We start from the raw sequence: 16,869 nt of genomic DNA, 5'->3' as shown, positions 1-16,869 counted from the left end.
TGTTTCCAAATTAAGATCACAAACGATTATCCCTTTTTCCCATAATCACAGAAAAGTCTAGGTCGGAAGGGACCTCTGGAGATTATCAGGTCCGACCCTCTGCTGAAAGCAGATCAGGTTATGCAGAGCCCCTGATAGCTCTTCTCACTGTATCAGGAGGTGCTTGTTGCAGGTCCACTACAGCCCTGTGACGGGACCCCTGCAGGGTCTTCGTTAGTGAGCAGGTTTATCTGGACGTGGTTCTGAGCTATAAGAGACTCTAAAACACACAGTTCTGTCCTACTGCCCTTCATCTACCGCGGCTTCCTGAAGGTCTTCAGCATACAGTTTTAACACTCCTGATGTGAGATTTGTCCCACTGAGGCTCAGTAAAGCTGATAATCTTGTTTTTCTCCTCTTTGGTGAGAAAGAGAAAAAAATCCTGATCTCTCTCCTCCTGGGCTCCCAGCCAGAGTCATTAAAAATGAATAAATAAAAACCTCTGCAGGTTCTTATTCCCCTAGGTTATATGCTACCAAGCTGGGATTTGTGTGTGTGCTGCGGGGGTTGGTTTTTCCTTGTTTGAACTGCATGTCCCAGTTGCTGCCTTCGGCTGCCAGGCAGCACCAGCTCACACACTGGGAGCGGAGCCCCAGGAGGCACCAGGGAGCCTGGCAAAAAGGCTCCTCGGAGCTGCTGCCTGCCACCGAGAAGTACCCTGGGGGAAAAGGAGGCTGCTGTCCTGGACAGAAGGGGGATGTCACCGATTCATCTCTAAATGACTGTTCTTTCTTATACAACCTAGCAGTAATCGCCTAAATAAAGAGCAGAACTGTTGGCACGTTGTACAGTCATGGCTTCTACGCTGCATAAAAGGCGACTCCGTGCACATGCTCTTACATTTACCTAAACATCACTTGCATGCTAGTGGAAACTTGTGCTCTGGCTCTTCTCAGGATCCCACAGGCAAGTGAGCCTGTGATTCAGCTCTAGAGATTTGCAACACAAATCCTGAACACTTGCCAAGCCCTGTCGCCAGCTAATCACACTGCAGCGCTGGCACCACCTCAGACTGTCAGACAGTAACACGTTTTCCTGAATGGAAGGTAATTCTGATCTACCAAGAAAATTAATTGTTAGAGAAAAAAAAAAACTTTATAGACAATCATTTTAAACAAAAGAAAAAACTTTTTGTGCATTCTGACATTCTACTCGTTTCTAAATGGATGCACTTCTGTGAAAACATTTACATGTTCTAGAAAGTAAATACTCTTAGTAAAGATGTAATCCTCATCATGATGGAAACAGCTCACACCTCCACACCAATCAAAAAACCCCAGTTTAACAGAAATTCACCATCTGTTGAACTAAACTTGTGAAAGAAAGAAATTTACCGTAAAATGTTCCTGTGATTTATAGTTCTCATCCAGGTAAACGCGAGCTCTGTTGTAGTCTTTCATCGCATCACTTGATAACAATTCTCTAAAAGAGAAAGAAGAGATTGAAAATATAAAGGGCGATGCAAAGACACTGTATTGCTTTAGCATCGTTCTCTGTACTGTACTGTCCCCAATACCACCCAAAGGAACTACAGGGCTTCATCTCATTTTGGTGTGAATTTCAGAGATGAGAGTTTCCTGTGGTATAGCTACCTGCCTGCAAGCTTTGGAGTTGACCACATCAGCTACGCTTTCCACATGAGTCACGAAATTCCTAAGTGCCATTAGGACACAGCTGTGAAGGACTCAAGACTCTGAAGACAACAAAATTCCATAAAATTGGGTGATCTGAGCTAAAGGCCAGTTTAGCTCAACTTCAGAGCTTTACTTTCCTGAACCCTGATGGTCTGCTGGCAGGCGCAGTCAGTTCATCGCAGGGTGAAAACAGCTTTTTGCCTTGATGGAGACCGGGGTCTCTAAAGCAGCAGCTTGAGGAGCCTGTCACTTGCGAGTTGCAAAGGGTGCTGCTGGAGGTGCTCTTGCAGGTGGCTCTTAAGAAACCGGGTGCGTCTGAAGGGGGTAAGGGAGGACGAAGGTCACAGGCCTTTGGGTTTGGCTGAATTCCGGTGCAGCAAAACGAGCCCCCGGCACGGCTATCTTCCGAAAGCCAGACACGCTCCTGCCGTGCCTTGTGACCCCGCGGCCATCCGCCCCGCGCCGCCTCACGCCGCGACCGACCTCCACCCTCCCCACACCTGGTGGGGACCAGGCGGGGCGGCCCTGCCGCACAAGCCGGGGGCAGGCACCCGACCCGCGCAACGCTGCCCCTGTCACCGCCCGCTCTTCCAGGGCAGCCGCTCGCGGCAGAGCGCGTCCCTCGCTGCGCACGCGGGGCACCGGCCCGGCGCGCGAGCAGAGGAGCGGCGCGGCCGCCGCCCCGCCCCGCGCAGGCTCCGCACCTCCCGCCGCCACCAGAGGGCGCTGCCGCACCGCCGCTGGGCGGGGCGCTCCGGGGGGCGGGGCGCTCCGGGGGGCGGGGCGGGGCGCTCCGGGGGGCGGGGGGGGCGGGGCGGGGCGCTCCGGGGGGCGGGGGGGGCGGGGCGGGGCGCTCCGGGGGGCGGGGGGGGGCGGCACCGCCCTCTGCCGCCCGGGCCTGCGGGGCGGCAGCGGCCCGAGCCCCTTCCCCGGCAGCCGAACGCCGGTTCGTTAGATCACACGTGCCCACGGTGAAAGCGGCTTGTGCCGGTACGAGCTGCAGCTGGCCAGGTACCGTAGGGCGGGAGGAGAACCGGCAGGCAGGGCCGGGGGAGCCCCTCCCACCGCCCGGGACCCCAGCTCTGCCGCCTTCGGGAAGGGCGTGCGAATGAGCCAGGACCTGAACTGCGGCGACTCTGTTTCCCGATCTGTATTTTTAAAAAGCTGCTTATCCACGCGGTGCTTTTATAGAAATTATTTCATGTACACAGAAGCTGCTAATGGCGATGCAGCATCAGCAGTTGCTGAGGAGTAACCAATTAACATATTCTGGTCTCCAGGTTCTTCCTCACCTCATAGTCTACACCTATAAACAGAAATAACTTTATTTCTTACCTCTTCAAACTCTGCACATTGGATGTGCTGACGGTTCTGGCAGGACTCCTCCTGACTAAACGGTCAAGTTAAAACTCTCTTCACCCTGACTGACATTGCAAGTTTTTGTGTATCAGTTGTGCTTCGCTTACACTTTCTACGGCACCACCTTCTGTCCAACGCCCAGCAGTTCCTCAGTGTCGCCAGCTATTAAAAACATCACCACTATCAGAAGGCCCTGGGGTGTATCTACCACCACGACTGCCCAGAAGCACAGCCGTACACCGTCCAAGTTCACAGCCTGACAGCACTTTCCAAATATGAAATTGTTTGATTACTGGGCATAAGCTGCTTCACCTCAGAGATGATACAAACGGGAGATATATATTCCGTATTTTGCAGGATTATCTTTCCAGGACACGGCCAGAGGACACTTTTATTACTTTTCCTGATTTCTTAAATAATACCAAGCATAAACATTTGCCTAGTCACTTCCTTCTGCAAGGTCGTACGATATGCTGAAGTTGACAAATATTTCAAAGCTTATAGACTTTACACATCTAATGACTTCTGCTTATAATTATATACTGCATTATATAACTTTCCAGTTACTTACTTAACAAACTTGTCCACATGAGACATGGAAGCTTCATAGTTTTTTCCTCCAAATTCTTGACAGTGTAAAGCCATGAAGTGGGGCTTATGTGTATGTACAACCTGAAACAAAAACAGATAAAGAAATACATACAAAGTTGTATCCACAACTATTATCATACAACTTAAATGACACAAATCCAGATGTGTCATTTCTGAAAGGAGGACTATCAGCTGTTACCTGAGAAGTAACTGGCAGAACAGTAATAAGCAATAAGGCGAGCTTCGTTTGTTATGCACATAAAAGACTCCTAATACACAATAACTACCTCAAATATTTTTAGCTGATATTTTCTTTTTTAAACTATGAATTCATTCCTAGGCATTTAAAGCAAATACATAACCTCTTCCAACTCACCTGAAAGAGAACCTAACACCATTAAGATGATCAAAACACCACCTTGTCTGGGAGTTGGAAGAATTCAAATACTTGAATTAAGTGGGGTTTTTTCCACTCTTACAAAATATCTTGTATTAGCTCATGGCAGAATGCTGATTAGCTGTCACATTTCATACTTTCATTATGGAGTATCTTATTTACAAAAGTATTTCAGTAACACACACTATAGTATATATACACACATGTATCTAATACAGGAGCCATGTAAATCCAACATGCGGTTTCAAGTGTTAGAATCAGTCATTTAGGTTGGAAAAGACCTTTAAGATCATCAAGTCCTACCTTAAACCTAACACTGCCAAGTCCACCGCTAAACCATGTCCCTAAGCACCGCATCTATGTTTTTTAAGTACCTCCAGGGATGGTGACTCCACCACTTCCCTGGGCAGCCTGTTCCAAGGCCTGACCACTCTTTCAGTAAAGAAATTTCTCCTAATGTCCAATCTAAACCCCCCCTGGCACAACTTGAGGCCATTTCCTCTCGTCCTATCGCTGTTACTTGGGAGAAGAGACCGGCCCCCATCTGGCTACAACCTCGCTTCAGGGAGTTGTAGAGCGCGATGAGGTCTCCCCTCAGCCTCCTCTTCTCCAGGCTAAACACCCCCAGTCCCCTCAGCTGCTCCCCATCAGACTTGTGCTCCAGACCCTTCACCAGCTTCGTTGCCCTTCTCTGGACATGCTCCAGCACCTCCATGTCCTTCTTGTAGTGAGGGGCCCAAAACTGAACACAGGATTCGAGGTGCGGCCTCACCAGTGCCGAGTACAGGGGGACAATCACCTCCCTGCTCCTGCTGGCCACACCAGGTCTGATACAGGCCAGGATGCTGTTGGCCACCTTGGCCACCTGGGCACACGGCCGGCTCATGTTCAGCCGGCTGTCGACCAGTCTTGTATAATGCAAGTATCTTAAATACTAAATAGTCAGCACTAGGATGCAATTATCATACTAAAAAACCTACAACAAAAACCTACAACTATGCTTTTTTGGTCAGGCACCAAATCAAATATACAGTATTTATAAATTTGCTGCTGCATTAAACACACATTCAATGGTATTTTGTCCTAACAAATTTTCTCTGCGTTAACTATATTCAGCATTGCAAACAACACAACTACAAATGTCTCTGTGTTGATACTGAGTCTCTACAACTTATATTTCATGTCTTCTTATCTTGTGAATTAATGGACACAAACTATTTCAATTTTTTAAAAGGATAACAGCCTGAAATGATCAAGTACGCACTGGTGCAAGCATACAGGGTAAATAACACGTTAAAGATCTGAAGTGGGATTCACTGTTACTTTTGACTCATGGCACTCGGCAGTCCCAGCCAGCACAAAGGCCACGTTGTCCGCGCGGCCATTCAGAGGAAGAGCGGCCTGGTTTCCACGAGCTGCTTTGACCAGAATAATAAATTAACTCCTCACTCTGCAGGCTTTGGAGACGGGAGGTTCGGGGCTCTCTACCACGCAGGGGCCACAGCATCCTCCCCCATTCTTGTACTGGGGATGGGTGGCAGACGGATGTCCAGGAGACAGACATGATTACTGTCAAGATTTCTAACTTCAACACACCGCAATGAAGAATAACTGAAAGAATAACGGGGATAGCTCTCCTTTCATACTCATTTTTTTGCTGCTGGTACCGTGAAACTCTGAAAAGGGATAGGCACAATAAACCTTTGCAGTCATGCTTTTAATTATGTAAATCAATAGTGACTAACTTTACTGTAAAAAGGTCTTTAAAAATGCTTCCTTCAAACCACGGTAGAGAGAAACTGTCATCTGATCTGACGACAGGGTACAAAATTCCTCATTCCTGACCATGCAAATCATCTCATTAGAAAATCAAGCTCAAAGGCAATGAATTAAAGATTAGCAAAATTTGAAATGCAGCAGCTTTCTTTTGAGCAAGAGGCAAACAGTAATCCGCCCCTGCTTTTAAGTGCCACCTTCTCGTGACATCAACATAGCTGGTCAGCTCTGGGAAGCGCAGCGGAAGGGACTGGCAGCAAGCCCGTCCACGACCCGCGAGTACCGACAGGCGACACTGCCTGTCTCTGCTCAAAGGACTCATCAGAGCAGGTGCCCCACGTGCCATCAGGCGCCAGAGGGCCAGTCGACAGCGGGGTCTTAACACCGGCTGGCGGCACATCACTTCAGGGACGCCCCTCGGACACCGCTCTCCATCAGAGCCCGGAGCAGGCGTACGGGGCCGTGGGGCAGCCGCCGTTCACCAGAGCCCGCCTGCGGAGGGTCCAGCGGCCGGGGAGGAGGCGAACAGCCAGCGAGCCCAGCACCGACTGCGGCACTGGGAAGCCTGGCAGCGGTTCGCGAACGCCAAAGCCCAGGGGAATACTGCATACTACTATTTACAGATCACGCCGTAAATTCAGTAAATTACACCATTTCTAATCTACGCTAGGTTAGACTCGCAAAAAGGAGATAACAGCCACTAGTTTCCGAGTGATTTCAGACAAGTCACTTCCTCCTCTGTGCCTCAGCTTCCCCATCACCAAAACAAATCGCGACTCCGACCTGCTCAGTGAAGCATTTGAGGTAAGCTACTGGCAAGTGTTACTATATAAAGGAAAAAAGCAAATAGTCCCTCCCACATACGTGTTTGTGGATCTTCGTGCACTTCAGTTAGCTCATTAATGCCAGTTTCTGCCTAACTACGATATGTAGCAAACTTGCTTTAAAAACAGGCCATCATCAGTAAGGACTGAGGATGAGCTGGAGCAGGACCCAACGGAAAGTGCAACTGAAGAAAAAAAAAAAAACAAACAAACAAAAAACCACCAAGCAGACTACAGAACAGATGGCTAAAAAAAATACCTGGAACCCAAGAAACTGTACCCAGCTGGGACATGCACATACTTTTCCTTTGATATATATTCGATATAACTATAAAAGCTTACACTAATACTAGCTGATTTGATAGATTTACAATTAAGAAAAATCTTTCCTGAGAAAGTTTTTCTTAAGTATCTTGTCCAACACCAAACATGGTACTGAACAGGACATGTATCTCAAGTGGTTTTGAACAAACAAAAAGTGGGTTTTGGCTACAACTACCAACATTCAGGAGAGAGGTTTCAACTTCCAAAAAGTTTAAATGTCTACTTTAATTTTCAGCAAGAACTGTTAAATAGAAACTTAAGAGCCACACTAAGCTGTGGAAACCATGAACTTCTCTATGTTTAAAGGTGTTCAACAACAACGAGCCACAGGCAGTGGGACGGGTACCCGAGCGGCTTCCCCGGGTGCTCCGACCGGCAGGGGCACGCAGCACGGGCTGCGGTGCATGCCGTCCTGCCCACGGTGCAGGGCAGGCTCTGCCCACGTAGTCATGGCACAGGGGCAGGGCAGAACGGGAACAAGTGTCCCCGTGCGGATGCCCCTTTCTTCCTAAGGATAGTGTGTTGTTGAACCAGCTAGCTTCATCCACAGGCTAGGAAGCGAGCTGCACTTCACAGCAGTGTCCTGAGCCTCAAGCTGCACAAGCTGGGACCACGGAGATCTTGTGTTAGCCCACACCACTCCCAAGGGCTCTCTGCCTGCAGAGACTGACAGTTCCACTACGCTAATCTTCTTGCAGTGTGATGTGTCTAATTTACAATCACTGTAAGAAACACACCGTCCTGCAGAACACCAACCATTTACATATGGAACAGAAGGTGTGACATCCAAAAGCGCGAGGGCGGTGCTGCCTTAAGGGACCACCTGTAGCCTGAAATCACAGAGTCCATTAGCAACAAACTAATAATCCTGCATCCTTATGAAGTTTAACTGGTTGGTACATTTTCTTCGCTATCTTAGAAATAAATGTTAACCAAACATAGCCCATGAAGTCGAACTTCATAACAGAGCTCATTTGCGGTCCCTAAACAACATGCAGTCCCAACCCTCCATGTGCTTTATTGTTCCAAATCAGTTTTGGCTTCCAAGTCCTGATCTTATCTACTCGGATAGCTCTATGAAATTACCATAATTAGAAAACAGTTGTAACTGTTTGATCTTGTAAAGCAAACATATCCAACTCTTACTGTTTCAAAGCAACACATCCAGTAACCGCTTACTGCGAACACGGCAAAAATGTGCTGGCACACCGCGTTATTCATTTTAACTGCTACAACAGTTTGCTTCATTAAAATCTCTTCTTACACAGATAATAAAACTAATAAACTGGTAAGACAAAAGTAAAATAAATGGTTTCAAACAGGATCTAGTCATAAGCTATCTCACATTTATGAACGATGAGTAACAGGGAGCCTTGCATGTGGAGTCCTGCCTTGAGAAAACACTGGAGAACAACTTTACTGTGCTACAGCAGCTGCAACAGAAAACATTTCCAGACTCTGAACTAAGATGCAGGACGCAGGTTTTTTTGTTCGCATTCAAGTCCTTGACAGCTTGAAATCACAGCAGGTATTAAATAAAAGGAAAAAAAAAAAAGCCATTTTTTAATGAGGAAACAGCACTGGCTTAATAGCAGTGAGAGGCCTTCATGGCATTGCTTGCAGGTTAAACCACAAAAACATACCTGAATATTAGTTACATCCTCTCATATAATAAATACTCTCCAACTAAGAGCAAATTGGCTCTGCTTCATTACCTTTTACTAGTTTTCTACTGTTATGAAAGAACAAACAGTACATAATAATGAATAATGAATACTTCAGAGTTGAAAACTCACAGTTGCCAGAGGTTAAAGATCATATACAAGATCACATAAAAACTGCATTTGCATTTACAGTACCACAATGTTTTTACAAAGTTGGGCATTATTCTCAATTTCTGGATGCACAAAAATAGGTCGAATAGCCACGAATATAAGTTGTTTTTTGAGATATGGGTAATTGAGCAAGATGCTCCAACATAGTTCGGTACAATTATAAAACTGGTGAAAAAATATAAAGTTAACCTCTTTCCATTCCTATTCGTCCTTGTCTATTCAGGGGACAGGTAAGGGGACAGGGTGGAGGAGAGTGCCCCCGCGGTCGTGGTGCCCCGAGCCCAGCGTGCCGCAGGGCAGGGCAGGTTCGGGTCTGCGGGAGCTGCAACAGGAGCTGGGAGAGGGCACAGCCCCGCGCCGCACAGCCAGCCAGCTCTGCAAAGGGCGAGACGAGCCTCTGTAAGAGGGTAATGCGTGCAGAGGAGCGAGGGCATCATTTTTAGACTTTGATCCAAGCAAGGCAGAAGAGGAACTTGAGCCTTCATCTCCCATATCCAGGATCACTTTTCTTTTTTTAAATTAATAATATAGTCAAAATATGACTTTTAGTTTCCTTGTGAACTGTGAAATAGGTACAAATCAATCTAGCATTTGCGGTCCTAAAGCATTCAAAGTATTTGCAATTTCTGCAAGTCTGAAGAAAAAAGAAGAAAAAAAAAAATAAAATTTTTACAAGTGCATAGCCAAGCAGCAGTAGTCCAGAAAGCCTGCTCCTTGTATTTCTGTATTTGACATTAACTGACAAATCCAACTTCTAGCTCTTGTTGCATGATTCAAGAGACTCTGATGATAGCCATTGTGGCGGGTTTTCTGGTTAAAGCAATCTGAAATTCCCTGTCGCTGAGACAGGGTCATCTTCTATTGACATGAAACAGACATTACACATAGCCATGACAGAGGAACGTCGTTAAAACCTGAAAGTGTTCTTCTACAGTTAAGAAATGCTGAAAATCAGGTTGCCTATGGAACTTGCATTCAGTCCCCCCATCCAGAAAAATTTAGTTATGTTATCCATAGTCTGTCTACACGAACAACCTGATAGACTGGATCCAAGAGAGCAAGTGGAGGGGAAGGGGATTTACCGCTGCCGTGCCAGTGTGGGTCTGCCCTCACCCCCACAGCACGATGGTGCTGGGCAGGTTGCGCCGGGTGCTTTCCAAGGGAACCATCACTCTAACGGTCTTCATGTTGTAAGCAAAGCCAGCCCTGGCATCTGATCTACAGAGGGGAGAAGCGCTCCCCCCTGCGCCTGCAAGTCAGAGCTGTGCTTTGGGGCCATAAAGCAGAAAGAAAAGCTTGTGTGAAGGGGTTACCACTGTACCTCAACGCATGTTTGAGTATCCACAGCTGAACATCTGGTACATTACCATACCACAGTGTGACCACAGCCGAGAAAGTCATTGTCTAGCAATTGCTACTTAAATTTTTGAAGTAATTTAATGGTATGCAGTAAACTAAGGATAGGAAGAGACTGACTTGCAACTACTTATCAGGTACACCCAGCAGAGGTAACTCCACAACTGGCATTTTGAGCTCTTTACTGTCAATGATACTGCAGGGTCGTTCTAAGTAATTCTTTAAGGGTTTTTTTCTTAAATCCTTACCAAGTAACATAGGTCCACTATCATCAGCTGGGTAAGCAGCTTTACACCCTCCCCTATTACTCTGTCACTTGAGTTACTGGAGAAAGGACGCCTGCAGACAGCTCCTCGGCCTGCGGCTCAGGGCAGGGGCGACACCCCTGAGGTGCTCCCAGACCCACACCCAGGGCAGGGCTCTGCCATGGCCACAGGTCGGGGCTCCCCCCGGCTCCGAGATACCCGCGCTCCAGCAGCCTGGCATCCTTGCCCCTCTTTACAGTCCCCATCGCTGTCTGGGGTTTGCGTCCCATTCCAGTGGCCCTCCTTCCCCGGCTTGGCTGGCGTGTCCCGGGGAGAGCTCCCCAGTCTGCCCGCCGCCACTGCTCCCGCGCCCGCCGCTCCACCTCGGCCGCCTTTGAAGGGTGGGCGAAACACAGCCCTTCAAATGTGTGCCAAAGCCAGAACTGCCGAGTCCCTGCTCCGAAACCTGCAGGTAGTACAGCTTTGTAAAGAAACTGTTACTACCAGCATGTACGTACACTTATTTTTTCAAATCAGAAATGAGTATTTCTCTAAGTCTCATTTACAGAACGAGGAAACAATTTTTCTGGAGGTTTCCTCCAAAACCCAAATGAGGCACATACCTGGAAATTTTCAGCTTAAGCAGGTAGAATTTTTTTTTTCCTTTTCTTTTAAGAAAGTGTATGTGACAGAAAACAGTAAGTAGGGTTGAGTAAAGGAAAAGTGTTTCCAAATACAGGTTATGTTTATGCATTAATGCACACTATAGAAAAAGGAACCAACACAAACTAGTGAGGCGGAAGATTTACTTGGAGTGTACACTGCAAAATGTGAAAGCTCTGAATAGTCTTCCCTGAACAGCCACTCGCCGTGCCTCTGCTCCCTGAGGACGTGGCACCTACAGCACCGCCACAGCAGTGGCACAGGCAGCAGGGAGGCAGGGAGCGGGCTCCGGGGAGACGCCGCTCTTCACCACCCGCCCGCTTGAGCGGGCGAGCCGCTCGCCCCCCGCCGCGGGAGAGGGGCTCTCCTCCACGGGGACGGGTGGGGACCTACCATTCTCATTGCCGGGGGCGGGGGACGGCGTGCCAAGCCACAGCTTGTCGCTGTAAGGAGCACGCAGAGGGAGGCGGCGAGCACCAGAGACCCGTTTTCTGCTCGCAGCCGGCGCAGGATGCCACAAGTTTCCGTGATGTCAGGGCCAGGCTGGCTGCCTGGCACCCAGGGTGGCTGCGCCCGCCCGGGCAGCCCGGCCACGCTCGAGCCTTCCCGCCGGAGCGGGGATCGCTCACCCAAACCATCTGCAGCGAGGCCTCAGCTTCGAGAAATGTGCTGCAGCCCGTGCATGCGTAGCCGTACAGCGCAGGCAGGCATTTCTGCCCTGCTTTCAGGCTATGGATTCAAACTAAAAGCCCCAAACAACCCCTGTCTGAGGAAAAAACACCCATCTGAAAAAGGCCCAAGATCTAAACTCGCAAGGGTTGCTGGGGTCTGTAACACAGCGTTTCAGTTAATCACCCTTTCTAGTTAAACAAACAGCATTAAGTCCACTAAAATAATTAAAGAACAAACTTTCTGAGTGGCTAGGGTTTGTTATTGTTGGGTTTTTGTTGTTTTTTTTCCCCTCTTCTTTCTTTAAAAAGGGTAATACAGAAAGTTTCCATGCTGCAATACCAAGATGACCTTTAGCTTTTAGGTAAACTTTTAACTTCTCTATTACTACAAATAAAGGCTTTAAATACTCTCAAACACATTAAGCAACATGGACAACTACATTAGGGGAAAAAAAAACCCTCTGCCTCCACACTTGCATCTAAAATGACCATTTGCCATGAATGCTACAAAAAAAGATTGTTACTAAAATTAATAAAGATTTCCAATAGCTCCAGCTCCTAAACTCCTCCCACCCCAAATGCTGGTACAATAGATAAGGAAGGAGGAGGTAAAAAGAAAAGAAAAAGAAAAAAAACCCCAAGTAAATAAATAAATCAACAAAAGTCCTTTCTGTGGGCCCCTATGGCCCTCCCTTGCAAACAGCTTCTTGGATATTCTTGAAGCTTCTTGTCCCCCCGTGTTTTTTTCCTGCAAACTGACATTAAGGCTGTGAGCCTGGGTACTGGGCACTTCACGCACAGCTGGGACAATAATCCGATTTGCATATTCTGTGAATACTCTATCATTGGCATAACATCTGGTTCACCAAATTGTCCAGTTTCTTGCTAAAGCACTAAACTCTTCCCGATCACACACAAAATGCTCCAAACCACTACTCTCACAATCTGTGTTTTTACTTTCCTCCCAACAGCCACTCTCCCTCGTTTCCAAGGCATGTTTTTGGGATAAGAGAATTTTTACTGAAAAGAGGATGGGAGTCTAAACTAAAATATTTAAGACCCGAGTTACCAGTAACTATGCACATTTAAGAGATTATATGCATAATAACCAGCACTAGGACTTCACTGAATTCAGCCTCCTTGTAAGAAGATTTTTCCCCGTTCGCTGCAATTTCTGATTATCAAGTGCATGGTACGACATACCTGCTTACAAGACTTTATTTTGATTCCAGTGGATTGTTTTCAACTGCAAATACTATTTTCTGCTTCGAACATTAGAAACCAGAGCAAACTCTGCGAACCCTGGGATTTTGCAACATCCTTCCCCCATAACGCCTGCTTCCACTTCTAACAAGTGCACAGATTTTGCTGTTGGGAGTTGCACAGCGTCGCATGGAGGATGACATGCAGGAGTGCAAAGTACAAGACAGCACGTTCCTGAACTGCCTGGTTCCTTCTGCAGTGCTCAGGCTGATGCCAGGGGTAGTTACACCACAGGAGGCGGATGATTTTCCTATCCACAGATTGATTTTGCTGCACGTACTGGTCATTTAGCATTGCCTTAGCAAAGCCGGGCTGGCACAGCTGCCTCAGGACATCCTTCCAGAGGCACCGTGCGACTTCGGTAACGATCCTGCTGGCCTTTACAGAATGCTTACACATTTCTCCAGCTCAACAAACCAAAGCATGCAACACGCTAAGCTGTTCCAGACCATGCCGACAACCTTGTGCCTTTTCACTCTGTACCCACACGATCAATGCAAGTCAAGGTCACAACTGTTGCCACCCAAGAGCTACAAGTGAATAGCCGACACCTCTGACGGGGCCACCGTTTACTGCACTGACAAAAGAAGACAACCCCCCCCAGCAAAGACACATCCGACAGACAAACTGTCTTCTCCTCTTAATCACCTCGTGTGATACTTGGGTGATTTTTAGCAGAATGATTGCTTGTTGTTTGTTCTCCGCTTTCCCTGTACATGATGCCCTGTAGGTTGGATATCTTTTTTCATAGATATTTTACCTCATTACAGTATTTCCTATCTTCAGGGACATTTATCTTCCAACCATAGCTTCTGTTCTGCCTTTTTTTTTTAAAAAAAAAAAACTAAGAAAAAAAAAATAGGCTCTTGTAAAACCACTTAAGAAATAATTCCCACGCCTTCCAAAATTTTGGTGGCCTAGAGCCTATTCTGACCAGCCAGTTACAGGGGCCGCCAAAAGCATTCAGCTGAACAAATGTTGTCAGCTTCACACATTACGTATCTGCAAAATGTGACTGTCTTATTACTAGGGTCTAAAACAAAACAAAACACAGCCTGCAAATCCATAGCATTTAAAATAACTGACTATGCTACCACAGAGATTATCAAGATTCTTGAAGGTTATGATCAAATTGTTTAATGAAAAGGAAGATTCAAAGATTTTATGAATATTACTAAAAAAGAAATATGCTGGAAGAAAAACGGTGAATTGTTTAGTAATCACATGGGTAGGGTGGTTACTGGTTTTAAGGGCATTACAGTAAAGTTTCACTGATACTGGCACCGATAGCCTGACTGTTGCAAATCAGACATCAATTACGTTAGAAGTCTGTGACTGTAGTCCATCTCAGAAAATTGTGCTTCCTATTTTAACATTAATTCCATCTATAGCACACGAAAAGTTGTTCTAAATCACCTTTTTCTTTCGACCACATTCGAAGCAAAGTAGTTGACCTATTTTTAGATTTGAAGTCAGACACGACCTAAGATTCCACTATGACATAGGACTCTGCCTTTTCAAGCACAAGCACATCTTCTTTCAAGCTAAGATCGTTTCAACAAAGCCAGCTGTGACCTACAACTGGAAAGGGATGGGGAAAAGGGAATAAACAGACCTTAAACACACCTATCAAAAAGCTTTAATAATGTTTTAATACTATGTGCAACCCATCTGCACATCACACACAGATACCAATCTTTTCTCTATTGGGACAGCAATCACAGCAACAAACTCCATACTGAAAGCAAAGTGCAGAAGATCCTGCAAAGGTGCCCAAGGCCCCGCTGTGCTGCCATTCTGCATGGGTTTCCACTCGCCTTCCCGAAGGGTGGAGAGGAGCGAGTCGTCTCGCTATTAAAGCGCTTGCTGTCAGCAAAGCAAACCTTTGGCCAATGCAGTGGTGCTGGGGGCAGCCCACACCAGGGCTGCCCGCTGCACCCCCCGCAGCAGTGGCACCGGCGCGTACCTCGCCCAGCCGAGACGGTCCCGCTTCAGTGTTTTAACCGCGCCATGGGACACCCGGCATGTTTGTGCTGCTTTGCTGGGCATGAGCTTATATGCGTCATACTCCACTTTATGTATAAAGATCCATATTACAAATGGAGATATACCCATCTACCATCTATGGCAGCAGTACCGCACGCAGGAAAAAGTAGATTTCTGCAATGTCTACGGCTACTGATGGGTATTTAATCATTTCCATAATCTTGATGGCTTCCTTGCACAAAGAAGAAAGACTGCAACAACGAACGAAGAAATGAAGAAATAATTTAATCTGTTATTGGAAGTTCTAACCTAGCCCCCAACCCCAAATCAAAGCATGTAGCATAGGTAGCGAGCAGGCATAACCACTTGCCGTCCATTCCAACTCCAAGATTAACAAGTGAAAAAGCGACTTCAGATGGCAGCCAGCCCATTGAGTGCCCTTTCTTCTCTTCTCAAGGTAAAAAGCAAAGCAGTTTGCACCTTCTCTACTCCAGAAGTAAGACAGAGCTGCAGAAAATCACCTCGTGGCCTTTGTCAGCCTCGTTACAAACACTTTCCCATTCTTCACCAAAAAGGGTGGGCTTCTTCAGCACACAGGAGGTCCTTCAACTTTCAAGGCTTCGCAGTCCTAAATTACGCCACGAAGGAGCTGCCAGCTGTGGGTTCGGCTTCCCGTGGTCCCGCTGCTCCCCAGCTGTGCCGCATCAGGACGGCCCCATCTGCCCGCCCGCACCTTCCCGGACCCCAGACCCCACGCCTGGGGTGCACGGGTTCAGAAGGGGACAGCAGGAGCAGGGGTGGTACAGGTACAGGTAGAGCCCTGATCCCGCCGATGAAGGTTGGGAACAGGCACGGGATGGAACGCCCCCCCCCGACCAGCAGCTGTCTGGAGGGAGCTGACTTTCCAAACACCACAAGATCAAGGGAAGATACTCCTGGCCACATTTTGTTTACAAATTAAAAAATTAATTCAGTGATGCTAAGTCAAGAGGCAATAAGATGCAAAATTTGATGACAACTATAGAAGGAAAAAAAAAAAATCCACTGGGCCAATTCTCAAATTGCCATATTTCAGTACAGCAAGTTCCTGAAGCTTAGCTTTTGGAGATGAATTAAACAAAAAAATCTCCACTTTCCTATAGGAGAGGTACTCTTCTGGCTTCACAGAGGAAAGCCGAAAAATTCGAGGAATCCCAAAGCCAGAGCACACAAATCACAAATTATTCTTCTGAGGAATATCACCATTTGACAACAGATGCTAAGAAAAATCTACACCTTCAAACAATCACCACCTTAACCTACACCAACCCAGAGGCAGAAGGCCTCTGGTTTAAGTTGCCATCACACAAGCACACGTGTTCTTCAGGCGCTACCTTTGGGAAGGGGACGGAGCACAGTGAGAAAAGGAGGAACACGGGAGGAGAGCTGACATTTGTTTCCTTCTGTTTTATAGGTTAACAAAATAAGCTAACTTTAAAGTTAACATTGTAATCCACAGAAGAGAAGGAACATGGCGTTTCTCAATCATTTGGTGAATGTTTTTTATGATACTGTGTTGTAATTAGATGATGTACTTTGATCAGTTTGTTAAGCATTCACAGACAGGTGGATGGATCTTTCGGAAGCCTTTTCTTGTTCCTAAAGCATCTCACTACTAGAGCACTACCAGAGATGCCGACTTTCTTTTTCTACTACTTCTTTTTTGCAAAAGCTGGCTGGCTTTAAGCCTTCTTATTTATCTACATGTAACGAGAATACAATACCTATGGCTTATATCGTAAGTGTTATGAAACCCCAAAATGAATGCCATGTATTCACCCATCCGATCAAACGGAAAAAGCAGAGCAGCGAGGAGGAAAAGCTATAAATTTAGCGATGGGAAACAAGCAGGTTTCTGAGATCCAGG

At 46.8% G+C, this 16,869-nt stretch overlaps 1 protein-coding gene across 4 annotated transcripts in view; it reads right to left on the bottom strand.

Moving 5' to 3' along the window:
• Positions 1–16,869, bottom strand: part of INPP5A (inositol polyphosphate-5-phosphatase A) — a 262,986-nt gene that overhangs the window by 180,885 nt on the left and 65,232 nt on the right. For all 4 annotated transcript variants that reach the window (XM_075155323.1, XM_075155322.1, XM_075155324.1 and 1 more), the window contains exons 3-4: positions 3,604–3,704; positions 1,374–1,461 (exon numbers count right to left, since the gene is read on the bottom strand). In XM_075155323.1, the coding sequence (XP_075011424.1) occupies positions 1,374–1,461; positions 3,604–3,704 (189 nt within the window). The remainder of the gene's footprint in view (positions 1–1,373; positions 1,462–3,603; positions 3,705–16,869) is intronic.

Source organism: Calonectris borealis, chromosome 7, assembly GCF_964195595.1.
Source record: "Calonectris borealis chromosome 7, bCalBor7.hap1.2, whole genome shotgun sequence".
Taxonomy (NCBI): Eukaryota; Metazoa; Chordata; class Aves; order Procellariiformes; family Procellariidae; genus Calonectris; species Calonectris borealis.
Note: the sequence above shows the minus strand (reverse complement) of the source record. Positions and strands in the feature narration are given on the sequence as shown.